Source organism: Mastigoproctus giganteus, unplaced genomic scaffold (genome assembly GCF_048544385.1).
Source record: "Mastigoproctus giganteus isolate SK-2022 unplaced genomic scaffold, ASM4854438v1 scaffold_15, whole genome shotgun sequence".
Classification (NCBI taxonomy): domain Eukaryota; kingdom Metazoa; phylum Arthropoda; class Arachnida; order Uropygi; family Thelyphonidae; genus Mastigoproctus; species Mastigoproctus giganteus.
Genome location: NW_028328292.1, coordinates 3,268,443 through 3,291,706, shown reverse-complemented (window position 1 = coordinate 3,291,706; position 23,264 = coordinate 3,268,443). Strand labels below are relative to the sequence as shown.

At 38.2% G+C, this 23,264-nt stretch overlaps 1 protein-coding gene across 2 annotated transcripts in view; it reads right to left on the bottom strand.

Annotated features, from left to right (window-relative positions):
- The window catches only part of LOC150074911 (cytoplasmic dynein 2 intermediate chain 1), a 466,509-nt gene that overhangs the window by 109,821 nt on the left and 333,424 nt on the right, over positions 1 to 23,264 (bottom strand). For both annotated transcript variants that reach the window (XM_090389329.1, XM_090389330.1), the window contains exon 20: positions 1,493 to 1,580. In XM_090389329.1, coding sequence (XP_090245455.1) covers positions 1,493 to 1,580 — 88 coding nt within the window. The remainder of the gene's footprint in view (positions 1 to 1,492; positions 1,581 to 23,264) is intronic.

Sequence of the window (23,264 nt, the reverse complement as noted above, 5' to 3'; positions counted from 1 at the left end):
CAAGTATGATCCATAATTATGGATAAGGGTTTGCTTACTTTCTTTGTTGCCTCCTTTAATATAACTGGAAAGATCCCATCCACCTCAGGTGCTTTTCTTATGTTTAACTTCAACAATTTCTCTTTCACTTTACTCCCAGTTATTACAAAATCATTTAGCTCCCTGGTAGAGTTTTAAAAACTTCTGGCCTCTACTTCCCCACAGAATACCTCATCTGTGAATGCAGATGCAAAATACTCATTCAGTTTGTCAGCTACCTGATTTCTTTACATAACTAAAGAAATCTTTGCATACTTTGCCAAAGATTTCTCATACAGTAATCTGCCTTTGCTTGCCTAACCTCCTTTGTGACTTGATAACAGACTAGCACAGGATTCTGTGTTGCCTGATAATTTATATGCATTTCATGCATTTATGAAATGCATTTCATGCATTATGTCTATCATAGGATTCTGTTGCCTGATAATTTATATGCATTTCATGCATTTTTCTGCTCTGACATGTGTTTCATTAGTCAAATTCTAAATGCTTCCCATTTAGAATTTGCTGTTGGTAACATTATCAGTTATTCCCACTGTATAGAATTTAAAAGCTGTCTGAGACCACTGTAGTCACCTTTACAAAAGCAAAAACCCTTCCCATTACCCCTGATGGTAGTTGCATCTTTAAATGCAAATCCCACATCAGCACACTGTGGTCACTGCCAACAAGTGGTTCCTTTATCTGCTTATTCTTAATGCATGAATATGCATTAAGTAACTTCTATTACGTAAACCTCATTTGTAACAAATAATATATATTTGTGTAAATACACATACGTAATAAATTCCACAATATCAACAAAAGTGGATTTATTGTGCAATTTGTGGGGTAGATTCCATCTGCCCCAGGTGCCTTTTATTGTGGAGGAGAAATTGTTTAACTTCAACAATTTCTCCTCCACTTTGCTCTGTTATTACAAAATCACTTAGTTCCCTGTTAGAGTTTGATTAACATCTGGCATTCCCCTCCTTGAATAATTCCTCATGTGTGAGTAACTTGAATAACTCCTTATCTTATTAGTTATTGAAATAACCATATCTATGATGCATTCTCGGTTGTCATGTCAGTCCTGATCTATCACATAGGGGCATCCACAGTTCTGCTGCTGCTAACAAGCCATGCCAAAAATGCAAATATTTTGAGAATTTTCACAGGACTGATGCCTCTTTAAAGTAGTCACTGTGGTTCTGAATTCTTTTACTTTTAGATTTTTCTTCTTTAGTGGGTGTTTGCATTCACACAATGGGTTAAATGGAGTGGGAATTTCCTAAATTAATCTAAATTGAACTTGAGATAAAAAAAATTTCAAAATTGTTTTAGTAACAGAAATGTTAATTACACTTATGCGATGCACCATAAATTTCATAAAAATGAGTTTGAGAAAGTATCATTATAATGATAAGTTAATCTAATGTTATAAATGTATGTATAGATTAATCAAAACACTCACAGCATCTGTTGTAACCAAAACATGGCTTGGATTGGATGGCATAACTTGGAAGTCAAATGTCCGTAGTCCACTAGCCACAATATCTTTTCTACCAATAATTAATGAAAATTTCCATTATTATCATATTTTCAGGTAAAATAAATTTTCAGCAACTAATGAATAAATTTTTAAACTCCATGCAGGCACATACCAATTTTCTAATAAGGCTAGAAATGTGATGCATTGATAGAGCTTTATTGTCAATGTTTTCTAGTGCTGCCAGTTTTGAAAGTAGTAATGGGGGAACTTGAACACAGGCAGGATATGCTAAATGTGCTATAACACAAAAAATTACCCAATTTTTCAAAATGAATACATGATTAAATGACATGAACTGATTAGAAATCATTTCCATTGTAAGAAAATTTCAGTCCACACATTGTTTTTAAGCTTTGCTATTTTGATGCAAGTGGACCAAACAGCTTAATATTTTAAACGGAAAATGTGATGTACCTTAATTTTAAAATAATAATGCAATATTATATATACATATTATATATATATATATATAATATGTTATATACATAACAGTATATAACATATACTGTTATATAACATATAACAGTATATGTTATATGTTATATAACATATACTGTTATATAACAGTATTATATAACATATACTGTTTTGTATATGTTAACAGTATATGTTATATAATTTAACTATAATTTATATAATATAATATGGTTTTATATAATATATTTATATAATATATTTTATATAACTATATTTATATTATATAATATAGTTTATATAATATGTTATAACAGTATATGTTACATAATTTAACATAAAAAAATTACAAATTTGCAATTTATTTTAACAACCTCAAAATTACATATGAAACAGGCTTACAGGATCAACTTTCAATTCATTATGGTAAGTAAAAAATGGCAACAACAACCTGCTCATTTACATAATCAATACTTTTTGTTTGATACATATAGTTCTTTTCCTTATAATAGCATTAGCATTAGTTTGATTTTGATTTGGTTTAAGAATTCTTGGCGCAAGAGCTACTGCGGCTAAAATGCGCCTGTAAAATTTTATATTTTATATAATGGTTTTGTTTTAATTCGTATATTGCTGCTAATGATTTCCAAGAGTAACAGAGAATGACTATAGCTTGCTTTAGAAATAATATTTAGTTTTATATTTGATTGTAGTAATTTATTTTCTTGAGGAACTGAAAAACATCTGCTATATTTTTTCTATCTTCCAGTATGGTTTTGAGAGTGAGGGAGTGACGTTTGTTTAGCTCTTTGAAGGAGTTTTGGCGCTCATCTGCAAAAGCTGGACAAGTAATCAGTACATGTTCTACTGTTTGTTGTATGTGACAGATAGGGCATAGAGGGGGATCCTCTCCTCGCAAAAGATAAGAGTGACTGAAATACGTGTGTCCTATCCTTAACCTAGCAAGTATCACTTCATCGCGTCTATTTTTCTGAATGCTGGATTTCCATGGTTGGAGTAATCTTTTAATCTGATGCAATTTGTTAGTGGTAAGTACTTGCCATTGCTGCTGCCAGTGATGTATCCCGCTGTGATCAATAACGTGTTTATAGTCTGAGAAAGGGATATATTCTGATGCAGAAATATTGTTGTTAGCTTCTTTGGCAGCTCTGTCTGCTTGTTCGTTTCCATGTATTCCGACATGGCTTGGGATCCAGCAAAATCTAATGTTATGATGTTGTTCAAGGAGTCTTGATATTTTGTATTGAATCTACTGTTGTAGAGGATGTTTGTTAGAGCTGATATTTTGTATTGCCATCATGGAACTACGGGAGTCAGTAAAAATTATGCTGTTTTGAAAACTTGAATGGTCGATTTCGTCTAGTGCTAACATAATGGCTTGCAGTTCTGCGGTATAAATGCTACAGTCTTTTGGAAGTTTTTGGGCCAATGTGATGTCAGAAAAGTAAACTGCCGCTCCCACATGAGAATCAGTTTTGGATCCATCTGTATATAGAAAGCAATGATCTGAAAATTGTGCCTTATAAGCAGCATGCAGCTGTTGATGGTTTATATGAGAAAGGATTTGTTTGCTCGAAATGTGGAAGGAGGAGTCACATAAAGGTTGTCTGATTATCCATGGTGGAGTAGACTGCTTCGTCAGCGGATTTATGCTATCTAGGTTAAGCTCTCTACTGAGAAGAAGGTTTTTTAATCTCACATTCGCAGGTTTATTGATTCTTTGTTGTTGCTGATAATGTTGTTCCCATTCAGAAGCAAAAAGAGTTTTCTGTAGAGGGTGCTCTGGTAAGGATTTTATTTTAGCTGCATAAGAGAGTAATTGATTTTGTCTTCTGATTTGCAGAGGAGGTTCTTGAGCTTCGGCGTACAGGCTCTGCACGGGTGAGGTGCGGAAAGCTCCAAGGGCTCAACGTAGTGCGCAGTGATGTACCGGGTCGAGCCATCTCAGGGCACTAGGTCTTGCCGAGTCATAGACTGGGGCACCATAGTCTAGCTTAGACCGAATGAGAAGGCGATATAAACATAGTAGGATTGTCCTGTCTGCTCCCCAGGATATAGCGGATAGGACCTTCAAGATGTTCATTTTCTTCAAACAGTGGACTCTTATGTGACTGATATGCTCTAGGAAAGTCAGTTTTTTGTCAAAAACTAATCCTAAGAAACGGACACTATTTTTAACTGGGATGATCTGTTCTTTCAGCCAGAGTTCTGGGTCAGGATGGAGATTCCTTTTTCAGCAGAAATGTATACATGCAGTCTTTTGTACCGATATTCTATATCCATTTCTTTCCGTCCATTTTATGACTCTGTTAATGGCTACTTGCAATTGCCGTTCTATTGTCCTCATATGCTGCGCTTGATAAGAAATGCTGAAATCATCAGCATAAACTGTTGTAAAGATATTGTTGGGGATTTGTTCTATTATTGTGCTGAAGTGGACTGCAAAAAGTGTGGCACTAAGTACAGATCCTTGAGGGACCCCTTCTTCTTGATAAAATATATTGGAAAGTGTATTGTTCATTCGAACTTGGAAGGTCCGATTCTTAAGGAAATTGTATATGTAGAGGGGTAGATGTCCTCTAAGGCCAAGTTGATGTAACCTTTTAAGCATACCATATCGCCACGTGGTATCATATGTCTTTTGGATATCAAAATTAACCATGACTTGGTGTTGTTTCCTGAGAAAAGCATTTCTTACTTGATTTTCCAGTTGTATAAGTACATCCAAGGTACAGCGATATTTTCTAAAGCCAAATTGTTCTGGGTTGAGAAGATTATTATTTTCTAGATACCATGTTAGTCTATTGTTGACCATTTTCTCTAAGATCTTGCCTAAGCAGCTAGTCAAAGCTATGGGACGGTAGTTCTGTGGGTCTGAGAGATCTTTTCCCTGTTTTGGGAAAGCTAGTATTATTGAGTGGTGCCATTTGTTTGGGAAAGAATTTTCAAGGTATATTTTGTTGTATAGATCTAACAGGGCTAATTGGGACTGTTCATCTAATTGTTGTACCATTGCATAATGGATTTCATCAGGACCGACTGCGCTGTGTTTCACCTGTAGCAGAGTTTGTTTTAGTTCTGCTGCCGTGAGTGGCAAGTTGTATTGTTCACACTGATTGGTAGAAAAGTTTAATTTTATTTTTTCGGCCTCTTTCTTGTACGTTTTAAAAGCTGTGGGGTATGCACAATTAGCAGATGTATTCGAAAAATTTTCAGCAAGCACGCTGACTATATCTAAGGTGTTTGTAACCAACTGTCCCTTCCAATTTAGCAATGGAGAGTGGATTAATTGAGAATTGTTGGTCATCCTTCTGATTTTTTTCCAGATAAGTGTAGCTGGTGTGGAAATAGTTATAGTGGATGCAAATTTCATCTAAGCAGCTTTTTTGCTTATTTTTTGCGCTTTCCTGACCTTGGCTCTGGCTCTCTTGAATTGTATCAGATTTTCTGTTGTTGGATTTTTGCGAAAAAGGTTCCAGGCTCTATTTCTCTCTTTTTTAGCTTCCTGGCACTCTTTTTCCACCATGGTTTTGGATATATTCTGATGTTAGAAGATGTTTTAGGTATTGTCTTTTCCGCAGCTTGAAGCATACTATCAGTAACATAGGCTACTGATGTTTGTACTGATTCTCTTTTAATAATGTTGCGGTCTAGCTTGGCTAGTATCCTGAATGTTTCCCAATCTGCATCATATATTTTCCATCTGGGGTGCCTATTGGCCTGGCATGGCGTTTTTTCCATGATTTTCAAAATAATGGGGTAGTGGTCACTGCTCAATGGAGTCTCGTGCACGCTTCATTTAGTCATAGGGAACAGTGTTGGGGAACAGATTGATAAGTCTATTGCAGAACTGCTTTTTGATGGAAGGTGGAAATATGTGTGTGTGCCGTCATTTAAAATCATTAGGTTGTTCTCGACAATTAATTTTTCTATTTGCTTACCCTTCTGGTCTATTTTGTGATCGCCCCATAGTGGGTGATGTCCATTTAGGTCACCTAAGATGCAGAATGGAGGTAGTAGTTGAGTGATCAGCTCTTCGAAATCCTTAAATCGGAATTCTTGATTAGGGGGTAGATATACTGAGGCTATGGTAATATTGAAGCCTATTGCTAGATGGGCTGCAACTGCTTCTAATGGTGTGTTCAATGGTATTGTTTGGGAAGGGACATGTCTGTTAACTAGTATTGCAACTCCTGCTCTCGCTGTTCCATTCGTTATGCGATCCTTTCTATATGTGATATAATTTTTGATTATACTATTGTCCTGTGGTTTTAAATAGGTTTCTTGTAGGCAGATACTTAGTGGGTGGTACTGGGTGATGAGATCTATAACATCATTAGTGTTTGAGCGAAAACCTCGACCTTTCCTTCTTAATCTGATAATCGTATCTGTCATTTGGGGTTAGATGTTCCCTCGGATTGCTTCCTTGGGGCTGATTTATTTTTGTCTACCTTGGTTTTGTCTTTTTTTGAAAAATGGGGTCTACCTGTATCCATTTCTTCTTCAGTAAAGATTTCGAGAACTGGTTCCTCTCCTTGGTTTCTTGCATCCGTGTCCATTTGTTCTGCAATCTTTTTTCCTGTACTACCTATCTTTTCTTTGTTTGCTTTTCTTCTTACATTTTCTGAATTATCTGGTGGGAAAGATAAAGGAGTATTGATAATCTTTTCTTGTTTTTGTGATGGAGATGGTTTGTAAAACTCACGAACCCATTCTGAGATGGATTCTCCTGGGGGGATTGTAACATCCGTTTGTGTGCCACAACATTTTGAATTGGATAGTTTAATTTCCGGAGCCTTTTTGATTGTGGTAATCTGCGCATAAGAAGGTTTGTTTGCTATATTTATTGTAATTACCTTTTTAGCTTCCTGATATGAAACTCCATTTTCTGCTTTGTATTTTTGTATCATTTTTTCCTTCTTCCAAATTTCACACTCCCTTGAATATGCAGTATGATCTCCTTTACAATTTACACATTTATGGTTTCCAGCTGTGCAAGTAGAAGTGGCATGTTCTTGCGAACCACAGTTTCCACATGTTAATTTTCCTCTACATACTGTCTGTGAGTGACCAAACTTCTGACAGTTGAAACAACGGAGAGGATTCGGGATGTACGGTCTTATATTGCAGTGTAGATATCCAGCTTTTACTGATCTGGGTGATTTAGGCGTGTTGAAAGTGAGTATCAGATTCCTGGTGGGGGTGATTATCCCTTCTTTTTTAATTGTAATTCTTTTAACACTGATGACTCCTTGTTTCTGAAGTTCAATTGAATTTCCTCTTCGGGCACATTTAGAAGGTCCCATTCCGTAATGACACCTTTTGAATTATTTAATGTATTGTGCGGGGATACTATTACTGGTATTCCTGCAAAGGTTGTCATTTGTAATAATTTTTCTGAGTGTTTAGCATTGGCCGTTTCTACCAAAATGTCGCCTGATTTTAGTCTTTTAACTTGTTTTGGTGTGCCGACATAACTCTCAAGAGTCTTTTGTATGAGAAAGGGTGACAATTGTCCTACCGCTTTCTCAGTATTTGAGTGTACAATAATATATGTTGGAGAAATTAAAACTTGAGAGTCAGTTTTTAATCTCTTTGTGGAGACAGAGTCATTTCTATCGCCTTTTCTGATTGCCTTAGAGGTGTCTCCGAAAGAACTAGATTTCTCATATCTTGGATCAGTTCTCTTCGGGTCCGTTGACCCAGTGGATTCCTGGGTATTGGAGTCAGTTCGCTCCATTTCGCCCTGAAAGGGAGAGCTTTTCCCTTCCAGGTTACCGGCCCCGCTATGTGGAGGCAGGAGCAGTGCCACCCTGTGACCAAGCACTAGGTTAGTAATTAAGTTATAACAGAAAATAAAAGGGAAAGAGAAGGTTGCTTTCCTTCTTAATCTAGTAAAGTTGCTTTCTTTACTATGGATTATTTAATTGGGTGTTAATAAATGCTTTAAATAAGGAAACGATTTCTACATCAAGAAAGAGCGCTAATTCAGAGCAAAAATTCACTTGATCACAGAATCGCTTGGCACTTGGGGCCATTAGCATTAGTAGAGGCATATGAAGCAAGAAAGCAAGCTTATGGAGCATCAGCCAAAAAAAAAAGAAAAAACCTGCTCCAATTTCACCTCTCCGTTCATTCCAAATACCTGTCCAGCTCAGCCTTAAATTTATTTAGGCTATCAACTTCCACAACAAAATATGGAAGTCTGTTCCACCAATCAACTGCCCACCGGCTAAAGGCAAACTTCTGCACATCTATCCTACAACTGCTTTTCCTCAATTTGAATTTATGCCCTCTCAGATGATTATTCTAAGCAAGAGGAAGAATCCCAACAGCATTGAGCATACTCAAACCATTCAAGGCTTTATAAATCTCAATCAGATCACCTCGCAGGTGCCTAGTCTCCAGACACTGTAATCTGCATTAAGCCTTTCTTCATAAGAGCAACTCTTCATTCCATTCACTAATCTTGTTGCCCTTCTCTGTACTCATTTGAACAGCTCTACATTCTTCTTAAAATGAGGCCTCCAGACCTGTATACAGTATTCAAGGTGTGGCCTGACCATTGCCTTATACAAGGGGATAATCACCTACCTTTTTCCCGGCTAGAAAAATTCCTGTATATCATTGACAAGACACCATGAGCTACTCTTGCAGACCATCTGCACTGCTCAGAAAATTTCATATCTGACTGAACAATTACCACCAGGTCCTTTTCATTCAATGGCCTCCGTAGCCAAGTGGGCAGGAGTGGGAGTGCAGTAGCACACGCTCTTTGGGTAGACCGGGGTTCAAGCCCCTGTCTGCTGAATACGGTCGATCTACCAACCCGCACTGGACCAGTGTGGCAGATTATGGTCCATTTTTCCCTCAGCATGAATTGTTGAGGAGGCTTCCATCCTGCAGTGGGTTGATAATGGCTGCACTTTACTTTTTTTTTTTTTTTTTACCTTTTCATTCTCTATCACTGTCAGTGTAGTACCACAGAGTTGATACGTTACTCTGGGGTTACTGCTTCCCATATTTAGTACTTTACATTTGTCAATGTTAAATTTCATTTCCTATCTCTCAGCCCATCTGCTCAACTTTTCTAGATCCTTTTGCAGCAGCATACTGTCATTAATGTCCTTAACAACCCTACCAACCTTATCATCTGCAAACTTGGACACTAAGCCTGATATACCATGATCAATATCATTTATAAATACAGAAAATAACAATGGACCCAACACCAAACCCTGAGGGACTCCACTAATAACATTAGTCCACGAAGAGGTGTCTATTGATTACCACTCTCTGTCTTCTCCCACTCAACTATCCCTTTACCCATAGCAACAATTTACCTCCAATGCCACACTGCTCCAATTTGTGCAGCAGTCTTCCATGTGCAACAGTATCATAAGTCTTTCTAAGATCCAAATATATGATATCAAAGTTATTCCCTGCATCCAGTCCCCTTGTGACCACATCATAGTATCCAATCCAATCAAGTCATCCCCTTAACAAAACCATGCTGTGTCCGAGCTATAACTAAGTCTTGTCTAGATGATCGTGCAATGCCTCCATTAATTTTCCTGGAACAGAAGTTAAACTAACAGGTCTATAATTACTTGTGTCAGCCTCTGATCCTCTTTTGTGAATTGGGGTCACATTTGCACATCTCCAGTCTATGGTTACCTCCCCTGAGTCCAAAGAAGCTCTCATAATTATGGCTAAGGGTTTGCTTACTTCCTTTGCTGCCTCCTCTAATATATTAATATAACTGGATAGATCCCATTCACCCCGGGCACTTTTTTATGTTTATCCTCAACAATTTCTCCTCCACTTTCCTCTCAGTTATTACAAAATCATCTACCTCACTGCCAGAGTTTACTTCACCTCTGGCATTCCCCTTCCTGTATAACTCCTCATGCGTGAATGTAGATGCAAAATACTCGTTTAGTTTGTTAGCCACCTGAGCAGGATCCTCAACTGTTGAACTATCAATATCCAGTGGACTAATCTGATTCATCCCTTTCCTCCTAGAGTTTACATGGGTAAAGAACTCTTTTCTGTTTTTCTTTGCATCCTTTGCCAAGGATTTCTCATAATCTGCCTTTGCCTGCCTAATCTCCTTTGTGACTTGGTTACAGACCAGCTTATATCTATCATAGGCTTCCATGTCACCCATTAATTTATATGTATCCCATGCATTTTTGTTCTCTGCCATATGTCTCATTAGGTCATCTCATTAGTTCATCCTTCCCTTTACCCCTGATGGTAGTTACCTCTTTGAGTAAATCCCACTACAGCACACTGTGATCACTGCCATCTAATACAGATTCTTGATGCATGAAGAATCACTACTGATAATCAGATTAAGAGTATTACTCCCTTTAGTTGTCTCCAGAACATGCTGATGTAGAAAACAATCATCCAATAAATCCACAAAAGCCTTGCTAGTGTGTGAGTGACCAACCCACAAATTCCAGTCAATATCTGGGAAATTAAAATCCCCCATTATAAGACTCTCTGATTTACTGGCCCACTCTATTTCCCTGTACAGTTTCTTATTATACTCATCAGAGTCATTAGGCCTATAGCACACTCCTACTCTCAAATTTGATCTCCCAATGCTTATATCACACCAAACTGACTCGACACTGCACTGTCCAGCGATGTCGACTGGCTTCACTTCCTTGGATATTATGTGTTTCTTAACTAATAGCATAACCCCTCCTCCCTTCCTATTCTGTCTGTCCTTTCTGTACACATTGTACTCCGCAAATTCCAGTTCTACATTCCTTATATCTGTGTGACACCATGTCTCTGATATCCCAACAATATCTGCCTTTGATGTTTTGAGCAATACCTCAAATTCATCAAATTTATTTACCAAACTCCTAGCATTGGTGTATACGCAAGTATACATACACCTGTTCCTATTCTTAGCTACCCTAACACAACCCATGTGTTTACTTGTACCACAATGACTCCCAGCAGTCTCTGAAATATCCTGCATCTTGTTTTCCAGGATGCTGCTCATTCCAATAGAAGCAGTGTAAGAATCACTTTCATCTCTGGCAGTGGCTACTGTTAATCTATTAGTCCTTGTATCCCCCCAAGCTAGCAGTTTTCCAACCCACCTAACACTGCCTTGATAGTACCAGCAAATATTCTTGCACCCTTTCTATTTAAGTGTATCCCATCCCTGTAGAAGCAGTCTCTCCTGATAAGAAGTACAGACCAGGCTGAAAAAAATTCTACCCATTGAGCCTTGCGCAATCTTTCCAGGGCCGAATTGATCGACAAAGCTCTTATCATATACTCCCTCCTATCGTGTCTGGGCAGAATTGCAGACACTTTCAAATTCAACCCTAATTCACGGCTTTTTTTTCAACAGTGACCTGTACTTGTTAAGTAATTCTGCCAGTCTCCTACTCTTAATATAGTTAATACAGTTTTCCGACCCACCTAACATTGCCTGAATAGTATCATCAATTCGGCTCTGGAAAGATTGAGTCTTGCACAATCTTTCCAGAGCCGAATTGATCGAGAAGGCTCTCATCATATATTCCCTCCTATCGTGTCTGGGCAGAGTTACAAACACTTTCAATTCAACCTTAATTCATGCCTTTTTTTCAACAGTTACTTGTACTTGTTAAGTAATTCCACCGGTCTCCTACTCTTAATATCATTAGAGCCAACGTATACAACAATATCACCTTTTGTGCCCTTAAAAGATGATATCTGCTCTATAATGTCATAAACCTTTGCCCCTGGCAGACATACCCTGGTCCTGTTCCACCTATCCTTTTTACATATCATGTGAATTGCATAATTAATGGAAATCATCACATGAAGTGAAACCATACTTCTCAAAAATAATTTTCTACAGAAAATAATGTTATCGAGACTAGGCTACATTTTAGATCAAACTTGAACTTATTTTTTCTCATGGAAAGGAATGGGATACACTTAAATAGAAATGGTACAAGGATATTTGCTGTTGCTATTAAGGCAGTGTTAGGTGGATAGGAAATTTGCTAGCCTGGGCGATAACAGACAGGTGAAATTGATTCTTGCACTGCTTCTATTACAATACACAGCAGCCTGGAAAGCAAGGCCAAGAATTTCAAGACTGGCTGGGGATCCTCACAGAATAGGCAACATGGGATGTTAGGATTACTAAGAGTAAAAGCATATATACTAATGCTAAGTATAGTAAATAAATTAGATAAGTTTCAAGTACTGATCAAATAATCAAATGCTGCCATTGTGAGAATATTAGAGTCATGGTGTCACTCAGGTGTAAAGGATTCAGAATCTGATTATGGGGTACAATATGTACAGAAAGGAGATATAGGACAATAGGGGGAGAAGTTATGCTTTTAGTTAAGAAGCACTCTAAGTCTAAGGCAGTGCATTCAGTGGACATGGCTGGCTAGTGCAATGTTGAGTAAGTTGTGTGACATAATCACTGGGTAAACAAAAATGAGGTTAGGAGTGTGCTGGAGGACTAATGACTGATATGAGCAGTCATACGTGAGAAGTATAACGAACAACTGTACGGACATATAGAGTGGGCCAGTGCAACAAAATAAGACTTATAATGGGGATTTTAACCATCCAGATATTGACTGCAGCTTCTGAGTTTGTCACTCACACAATATCAAGACTTTTGTGGATTTATTGCATGATTGCTTTTTTCACCAACTTGTCAGAGAGGCAACAAGAGAAAGCAGTATTCGTGAAAAGATTATCAGCAGTGAGTCTTCATGCATTAAGAATCTGCAAGTAAAAAACTCACTAGGTGGCAGTGATCACAGTGTATTGATGTGGGATTTACTTAAAGATATAACTACGGTGAAGGGAAGGGAATTTGTTTTCATAAAGTAACTACAGTGGTCTCAGATAGTTCTTAAATCCTATGGATCAGGAACAAATGATGAAGTTACCAACTGCAAACTCTAAATGAGAAACGTTTAGGGATGTTATCATAGAAGTTACCAGGCTTTTTATTGACTAGTAACTGTTTCAACTAAGAGACATTGTTCAGGGGACAGACTTAAATGGATGTCAGACAAACTGATGGGACTTATGGCAGTGAAGAAAAATGCATGAGATGCACATAAATTATCAGTTGATACAGATGCCTATCGTAAATATAAACTAGTCTGCAATCAAGTCACAAAGGTCATTTGGGCCTGCCTCCTTGTGGCGTGGACAGGTACTGGGAAGCAGCCGTCCTGGTGATCGCTGCTTCCTGGTAGCAAAGCAGCCAGAAACAGCTAAACAACACACACACACACACACACACACACACACATATATATACACTATGCAAACATCACACTACACTCATTTCTGGCCATTATACAGAGTCTTGTATATCATCACAGAGAACCATGGCAGAGATGAACTAACGTTTAGGGACCACCTTGCGTAAGACACAACGCATGTCCACACATGACCAATCTAATTGGATACTATGACACAGTAGCAAAGGAACTTAATGCAAAATATTTTGGTATCATATACTTAGATTTTGGAAAAAAATTTGATACTGTTGTACACAAAAGACTGCTATATAAATTGGAGCAGTGTGGCATTAAAGGCAAGTTGCTGTTGGGATGGCTGAGTGGCAGAAGACAGAGAGTGGTTATCAATAAGCACTGCTCTTCTTGGACTAATGTTATTAGGGGAAGTTCCCCAGGATGCAGTGCTGGGCTCATTGTTGTTTTCTATATTTATTAATGATACTGATTAAGGCATATTAGGTTAATGTGTAAGTTCACAGATGACACAAAGGTTGGCAAGGCAGTTAATTATAATAATAAAGGCAACAAGATCTAGATAAATAAGGTAGATTAGATGAAATATGGCAACTAAATTTTAATATTGACAAATGCACTTCATGCGGGAGAGCAGTAATCCAGGATTAATGTAAGAGCTGTGTAGTACCACACTTAGAGCAGTGAAGAATGAAAAATACCTGAGGGTAATTGTGCAATCAGATATAAAGTTCTCTGAGCAGTGTAGACAGGGTGCCAGGAGAGCTCATGGGGGTTTTGTGAATGATATGCAGAAATTTTGCCAGCAGGGATAAGGAGGTAATTATCCCATTGTATAAGGCAATAGTTATTCCACATCTTGAGTGGCAGTTCTGGAAGCCTCATTTTAGAAAGGGCGTGAATCTGTTGGGACAGGTGTAGAGGACAGTGACAAAATTGCTGAGGGAGTTATGATCCGGAAAGGCTTCAGTTTTTCAAATTGCAGCATCTGGATACTAGATCACACCTGCAAGGAGATCTGATTTAGGTGTTGATTTGGTTAGGGACGTGAATGGAGTGCATAAGCTTTTGGGGATTTATGTTAGCGTTAGCATTAGTAGAGGCATTTGATGCAAGAAAGCAAGCTTATGCAGCATCAGCCAAAAAAAAAAAAAAAAAAAACCCACTTCCACTTCACCCCTCTGTTCGTTCAAAATACCTGTCCAGCTGAGCCTTAAACTTATTTAGGCTATCAACCTCCACCACAAGGGATGGGAGTCTGTTCCACCAACCAACCACCCGCTGGCTAAAGGCAAATTTCCGCACGTCTATCCTACATCTGTCTTTCCTCAATTTGAATTTATGCCCTCTCAGGTGATTTTTCTGAGCTAGAGGAAGAATCCCATCAGCATTGAGCATGCTTAAACCATTCAAGGCTTTATACACCTCTATCAGATCACCTCGCTGGTGCCTAGTCTCCAGACACTGTAATTTGCAAAACTTAAGCCTTTCTTCGTAAGGGCACCCCTTTGTTCCATTCACTAATCTTGTTGCCCTTCTCTGTACTCGTTCCAGCAGCTCTACATCCTTCTTGAAATGAGGCCTCCAGACCTGTAGGTGTGGCCAGTACTCTAGGTGTGGCCTGACCATTGCCTTATACAATGGAATAATCACCTCCTTATCCCTGCTGGAAAAATTCCTGTATATCATTGACAATACTCCATGAGCTACTCTTGCAGCCTGTCTGCACTGCTCAGAGAACTTCATATCTGCCTGCACAACCACCCCCAAGTCCCTTTCATTCTCTACCACTGTCAGTGTAGTACCACAGAGTTGATACGTTGCTCTGGGGTTGCTGTTTCCCATGTGTAGTACTTTACATTTGTCAATGTTAAACTTCATTTGCCACCTCTCAGCCCATCTGCTCAACCTTTCCAGATCCTGTTCCAGCAGCATAGTGTCAGTAGTGTCCTTGACAACCCTGCCAATCTTTGTATCATCTGCAAACTTGGACATTAAGCTTGATATACCATCATCAATATCATTTATAAATACAGAAAACAATAATGGACCCAACACTGAGCCGTGAGGGACTCCACTAATAACATTAGTCCACGATGAGCAGTGTCCATTGATTACCACTCTGTCTTCTCCCCCTCAACCACCCCTTTATCCACAGCAGCAATTTGCCTCCAATGTCACACTGGTCCAATTTGTGTAGCAGTCTTCCATGTGCAACAGTATCAAAAGCCTTTCTAAGATCCAAGTATATAATATCAAAGTTATTCCCTGCATCCAGTTCTTTTGTGACTGCATCATAGTATCCAATCAAGTTGGTCGGGCAAGACTTCCCCTTAACAAAACCATGCTGTGTCTGAGCTATAACTGAAGTCTTGTCTAAATGATCCTGCAGTGCTTCTTTAACCAGTGCCTCCATTAATTTTCCTGGAACAGAAGTTAAGCTCACAGGTCTATAATTACTTGTGTCAGCCTTTGATCCTCCTTTGTGAATTGGGGTCACATTTGCACATTTCCAGTCTATGGGTACCTTCCCTGAGTCCAAGGAAGCTCTCATAACTATGGCTAAGGGTTTTCTTACTTCCTTTGCTGCCTCCTTTAATATAACTGGATAGATCCCATCCACCCCGGGTGCCTTTCTTGCGTTTATCTTCAACAGTTTCTCCTCCACTTTACTCCCAGTTATTTCAATATTCTGTAGCTTACTGCTAGAGTTGAATACACCTCTGGCATTCCCCTTGCTGAATAACTCCTCATGTGTGAATGTCGATGCAAAATATTCATTTAGTTTGTTAGCTACCTGAGCAGGATTATCAACAGTTGACCCATCAATATCAAGTGGACCAATCTGATTCATCCCCTTCCTTCTAGAGTTTACATAAGTAAAGAACTCTTTGCTGTTTTTCTTTGCATCCCTTGCCAAAGATTTCTCGTAATCTGCCTTCGCCTGCCTAACCTCCTTTGTAACTTGGTTGCATATCAACTTGTATCTATCATAGGCTTCTGTGTCATGTGTTAATTTGTAAGTATCCCATGCATTTTTCTTCTCTGCCATATGCCTCATTAGTCCATCTGACATCCATTTTGGCCTAAACCTTGAACAATATTTCTTAGTTGGTATGTAAAGCCTAGTAGCTTCCAAGATAAGTTCTTTGAATGCTTCCCATTTTGAATTTGCTGTTGGTAACATCATCAGTTGGTCCCACTGTATAGAATTTAAATACTGTCTCAGTCCATCGTAGTCGCCTTTACGGAAGCAATAATCCTTCCCTTTACCCCTAATGGTAGTTACCTCTTTGAGTAAATCCCACTTCAGCACACTGTGATCACTGCCACCTAGTGGTTCATTTATCTGCAGATTCTTAATGCATGAAGAATCACTGCTGATAATCAAATCAAGAGTATTCCTCCCTGTGGATGATTGTTTTTTGCACCAGCATGTATGAGACGCAACCAGAGGGAGTAACACTCTTGATCTGATTATCAGCAGTGATTATTCATGCATTAAGAATTTACAGATAAAGGTCAGGATGGATTTACAGATAAAGGTCAGGATGGATGTATGTGTGGAAATTTGCTTTCATCCAAAGGGTGTCTGATCATGGGAACAAACTTCATCTGGTGTTGCAGAGGTGGCTAGTTTGAATAAATTCAAGGAAGGACTAAATGAACTATTAGAGGAGAGTACAAATGAAATGTTTTTTTTTTTTTTTTTTTTGGCTGATGATGTACTACTAATAATCAGTGCCTTTTTATTTTATTTTTTTGTTAAAAAATAGGTGCCGGTACTTATTCTTTGCTATAAGGAAAAATTGAAGATTAAAAGAATATGAAAAGTAAACTTAAACATTATTTCCTGATATTGTTTTTTGGTAGTAATATTTTTGGAATAACAATGAATTAAGTTTATTTACACACAGTTTATTAGGCATAAATTCATTATACAAGTATATATTATATAATTGTATATGATATATATACCAATTTGGCCAAGCCATTCATATATACCAAGTATATATCAAATCAGCCCTGGAGAGATTGTGCAAGGCTCATGGAGAAGAATTTTTTTCAGTGTGGTCTGTGCTTATTAACAGGAGAGACTGCTTAGTTACTCTAAGCAGTCTCTCCTGTTAATAAGGAGGGAAAGCTTTTGATACTGTTCCACATGGAAGACTGCTGTACAAATTGGAGAGGTATGGCATCAAGGATAAGCTGCTACAATGGATAAAGGGATGGTTGAGTGGGAGACAACAGAGTGACAATCAATGGACACTGCTCTTTGTGGACAAATGTTATTAGTGGAGTTCCCAAGGGATCGGTGTTGGGCCCATTGTTGTTTTGCATATTTATTAATGATATTGATGAAGGTATATAAGGTTTAATGTCCAAGTTTGCAGATGATACAAAGGATGGCAGGGTTGTTAACGACAGAAATGACAGTATGCTATTCCAACTGGATCTAGATAAGTTGGAAAAATGGGCTGAGAAGTGGCAACTGGAGTTTAACATTGACAAATGCAAAGTACTGCATATGGGTAGCAATAACCAAAGAGAAACGTACCAATTGGGTGCACTCGGGGAAGTGGAAACTGAAAAAGACCTGGGGGTAATTGTGCAGCCAAATATGAAATTCGCTGAGCAGTGCAGACAGGCTGCCAGGGCAGGTCATGGAGTCTTGTCAATGATATATAGGAATTTTGCTACCAGGGACAGGGAGGTGATAATCCCGCTATACAAGGCAATGGTCAGGCCACACCTAGAGTACTGTGTACAAGTCTGGAGGCCTCATTTTAGGAAGGATGTAGAGTTGCTAGAACGAGAAAAGCAAAGAAAGGCAACAAGATTGGTGAGGGGAACAAAGGGGTGCTCTTACCAAGAATGGCTTAAGTTCTGCAAATTGCAGCACCTGGAGAGTAGGCACCTGCAAGGTGATCTGATTGAGATGTATAAGGCCTTGAATGGGTTGAGCAAGCTGAATGCTGATTGGATTCTTCTTCTTGCTCAAACTAAGAACCTGAGGGGTCACAGTTTCAAATTGTGGAAAGATAGTTGTAGAATAGATGTGCAGAAATTTCCCTTTAGCCAGCGAGTAGTTGATTGGTGGAACAGGCTTCCATATTTTATCTTTTGTTGTGGAAGCTAATAGCCTAAATAAATTTAAGGCTGAGCTGGACAGGCATTTGGAATGAATGGAGGGATGAAATGGGAGCTTTTTTTTGGCTGATGCTGCATAAGCTTGCTTTCTTGCATCGTATGCCTATGCTAATGCTAATGACAGGAGTAGAGGCATTAGCATTAGTAGAGGCATATGATGCATCTACTAATGCTAATAGCAGGAGTATAGTAATAAATTTGATGAATTTGAAGTGCTGGTTAAGACATCCAAGGTGGATACTGTTAGGATATCAGGCACATGGTGTCAGTCAGATAGTTTCCATAATGTGATGCAGAATTGGAATTTGGGGAGTACAATATGTACAAATAAGACAGACAAGATAGGAAGGGAGGAGGGATTATACTGTTAGTTAAGAAACACAAAAAATCTAAGGAAGTGCATCCAGTTGACAAAGATGGACAGTGCAATGATGAGTCAGTTTGGTGTGATATAATCACTGGGAAAGAAAAATGAGGGTAGGAATTTGTTGTATGCCTAATGACTCTGATGAGTATAATGAACAATTATACAGAGAAATAGAGTGGGCCAGCAAATCAGTCTTATAATGGGGGATTTTTACTTCCCAGATATTAACTGGAACTTGTGGATTGGTCACTCACACACACTAGCAAGATGTGGTCACAAAAGAGCTGGATGCAAAAAATAATTTTGTTATCATCTACTTGGATTTCAGGAAAGCTTTTCATACTGTTGTACATGGAAGACTACTGTACAAATTGGAGCAGTATGGCATTAAGGGCAAGTTGCTACAATGGATAAAAGGATGGTTGAATGGGAGAAGACAGAGAGCGGTAATCAATGAGCACAGCTCTTTGTGGACCAATGTTATTACTGGTGTCCCCCAGGGTTCAATATTGGACCCATCGTTGTTTTGTATATTTATCTAAGATGTTGACGAAGGTATATCAGTCAATGTACAAGTGTGCAGATGATACAAAGGTTGGCAGGGTTGTTAATGACAGTAAAGACAGTATGCTGCTGCAACAGGATCTAGAGAAGTTGGGCAGATGGGCCTGAGAGGTGGCAACCGAAGTTTAACATTGACAACTGTAAAGTACTGCACATGGGTAGCAGTAATCCCAGAGTAACATACCAACTGGGTGGTGTTAAACTCAGGGTAGTGGAGAATGAAAGAGACCTGGGGGTAATTGGCTGTCAGACGTGAAGTTTTCTGAAGTGCAGACAGACTGCTAGAGTAGGGCATGGGGTTTTTTCAATGATATACAGGAATTTTGTGAGCAGGGATAAGTAGGTGATTATTCCCTTGTATAAGGCAATGGCCAGGTCACACCTTGTGTACTGCATACAAGTCTGGAAACCTCATTTTAGGAAGGATGTAGAGTTGCTAGAACGAGTACAGAGAATGGTATCAAGACTGGTGAGGGGAACAAAGGGGTGCTTTTACGAAGAAAGGCTTAAATTTTGTTTGATGCTTTTGTTGGTGTGGCCACTCAGTGATAAAGCTCCTGCTTTAATCAAGAAAAATATTGGTACCAGTTAAAGTATGCCTACTGTTTACTATCAATGGGACCCTCAAGAGGAGAGAAGCAAGAAGATATAACCAGGAGCCGCTGAATGTAACCAGGTAACTATTTATTAGCATTTTGAATAATCAGCACCAAAATAACAATGTTAATGTATATGATATACTTCTAGACAGAACATATAAGGGCACCTAATTTGGTGGCTCTATTATTCCTGTAGTTTGTGGCTAGACAGAATGGCATGCAGCCCTGTTAATCCCATTGACCTAAATCCCTAGGAACACTTCTCCCTCTCACTCATTAAAGGGTAACACACCTCAAGACCTGAGCAGGTGTTCATATAGCTGCGACAACCCGAATATAGTCGACGTATCTTCTTCCAACCCTTTACGCTAAATAAGAACAAAACTGATACATATCTGTTTGAAGCCTCTCTACCCCCCCCCCCCACTACTAAGCTTACCTCTGCATGGAGCACTCCATTTAAAACCATCTACCGTTAATGCTTATTTGGAATGTTTCCGCCTAGGGAACACGCTCACAAGAGTGAAACAGCAATTAACTGAACCAACTTCCCTCACATGCATAATTTACTGTAACTTACTAATATCTTATGTCAGTCTCTGTGAAAATGAAGAATTCACAGCCCTGCAGCCAGTGCCCCAGAGCGATTAAAAACAATATCAATGATGAGTGGATTGTGATCCACTTATCAATGTCTAGTAAGCATTTGATGGATTCCTATCAAATTGCCAGTTCCAATACAATGGAGCCTCTGCTCACTATGATAATATCAGCGAATATCTATCATAGTATCAGTGAATTTTTATGCAATGTGTTAAGGAAAGGATCACCATATTTGCATTACTTTTACTCCCAAAACAAACATTCCTGTTATGGGTATTTCAATAATTTGCTTATTCATCTGAGGAGAAAATATTATCATGATGTGAAAACCTTGGGTAACTTTACACATGCTGCACTTCTGTTTCACACCTTCATTATGTAAGGTTGGCTCATCACAGGCCTGAGGGATTTCAATTGAGGATCTTGTTCCATGTATGTCAGAATTTTGGTTTTAGCAATATCAGGTTTGGATTATTATTATTGCATCTATTATTGCATTAGTAATTTTTGGAGGATCTGAACACTAATGCCATCGATGCTGCACATTGTTCCTGCTGTGTCAATGGTTGTCTTTTTTTTTAATCCAGAATTGAGCCAGTCTTAAACAGTATGTTCCCATTGCAATACTGCCATTTTACATAATAGGGTGCATCTTTGTTAAATCTCTGTTGCACTTCTCTTCTGATTTTTCCAATCTATGGATGTTCAAAAGCCATTATTCTATTTTACAGGAGCTTATGCTAGCTATCTCAAACAAAGAAGAATCTATGACAATCTACACTTCTCATTAACAATATCTAAACATACCATTTTAAAGAAAAAAAAAGTGAGCTAACAAGTCTTTCAAACCACTGAACAGAAAAAGGATGTTACATGCTATTTTTTTTATTTACTCTATAACTGAAGTGCCAAATATGGCAGTTAGTTTCATTCTCAGAAGTAAGCATTTATTTCTGCAAGTTTCCTACATGTAATTAGTGTCAGGAATATTAGATATATTTCATTGTTTCTAGTTGAGATGAAGTAGATGAAGGAAATTGCAAATCCATGGTAATAAGCCTTATAAAAAGTACTCTTATTTATAAAAATTTGCTCTAAATGTAGAAGAGGAATACAGTAGTTTAGTTGTTTACAAGTTTTATGTAATTGCTCTCATTAGCTTAACAAAATTTTCATTGTGCTGTCTTCTTAAAATACATTAATCAAATTTGTTAATAAAAACATTCATTTGAAACCTCTACCCGAAGGATCATGACCCACATTTTTCAAACCTCTGCAGTAGCTGGTTCTGCTTCCCCTCTGAGAGACTACTGTGCATGTTTAGTTATGCCATAACCTGTCATTTTATCCTTTTTATAGGACATTATTACGCCAGTTGCCATTAGCATCAGTTGCCCAATTTGGATATGCTAAAGCTGAAAATGGATAAATTTTCTGTAATTCGGATGTAGAAGTCAATGAAACTAATCATGTGATACATAAATAGGTGTAGAAGATATTAAAACATTTAAAAAAATGTAACAAGCTTCCCTGCTATCTTGGCAACTAAATGTTCACTTCTCCACTGGATAAATACTAAAGCTGGCTTTGAATGGCCCTACGCAAGAACTAAAATTATTTCTAACCTTGTTTATCTACAAGTGAAGGTGAGGTTAGCCTAACTTTTGCTTTACCTTTTCCATGCTCGTTAAGCAAAAATGTGTTTCCAGAACATGTGGTCCTGATGTGGTGATTTTATCAAATACACATTGCTGTGAATAGTGAGTTTCTGATGGCAGAATTCTTTCTGGAAATTTGAAGTTTTGTAAAATGTAACACTTTGAATGTAAATTTTTAAATATTGATTTGTTTTTATTTAGACTTAATTTCACTCTAATATTGGACAATCAAATCAAAATCAAAGGGGTTAAAGAGTGCGGAAGAGGTAAAGCAAACATTAGGCCAACCACGCCTTCACTGGTAGATAGGCAATATTAGGTATGATTTGAATTCTTGAGTAAGACCATTCAAAGCCAGCTTTAATACTGATCCAATATAAAACTGAACATTCAACTGTCAAGTATGAATCAACAGTATCAGCTCAGACTGATGAGGCATAAGTTGACAACAGAGTGAAGAAAAGTGTACGTAAATGCTAGCAATAATTTGGGATTACAAAGATGCAAAAACAAGAAGTTTCTTTGAATGTTAGGCAACAGATCCCAAATATGTACATGTGCACATTCACAAAGAGAAAAAAAAATCACAGATTACCCCAAGGTTTTTATGATGAAAACAGGAACAGTATCATTAATGAGAGAGAGAGAGAGAGAAAAAGGTAATTCCTTTTATATATTAGCATCAGCCATGCCAAAAAAAAAAAAAAAAAAAAGCTCCCATTTCACCCCTCCATTCGTTCCAAATGCCTGTCCAGCTCAGCCTTAAATTTATTTAGGCTATTAGCTTCCACAACAAAAGATGGAAGCCTGTTCCACCAATCACCTACCTGCTGGCTAAAGGCAAATTTCTGCACATCTATTCTACAACTATCTTTCCGCAATTTGAAACTGTGCCCCCTCAGGTTCTTAGTCTGAGCAAGACGAAGAATCCCATCAGCATTCAGTTTGCTCATACCATTCAAGGCCTTATACACCTCAATCAGATCACCTCACAGGTGCCTACTCTCCAGGCACTGCAATCTTACCAAGAATAAGCCTTTCTTG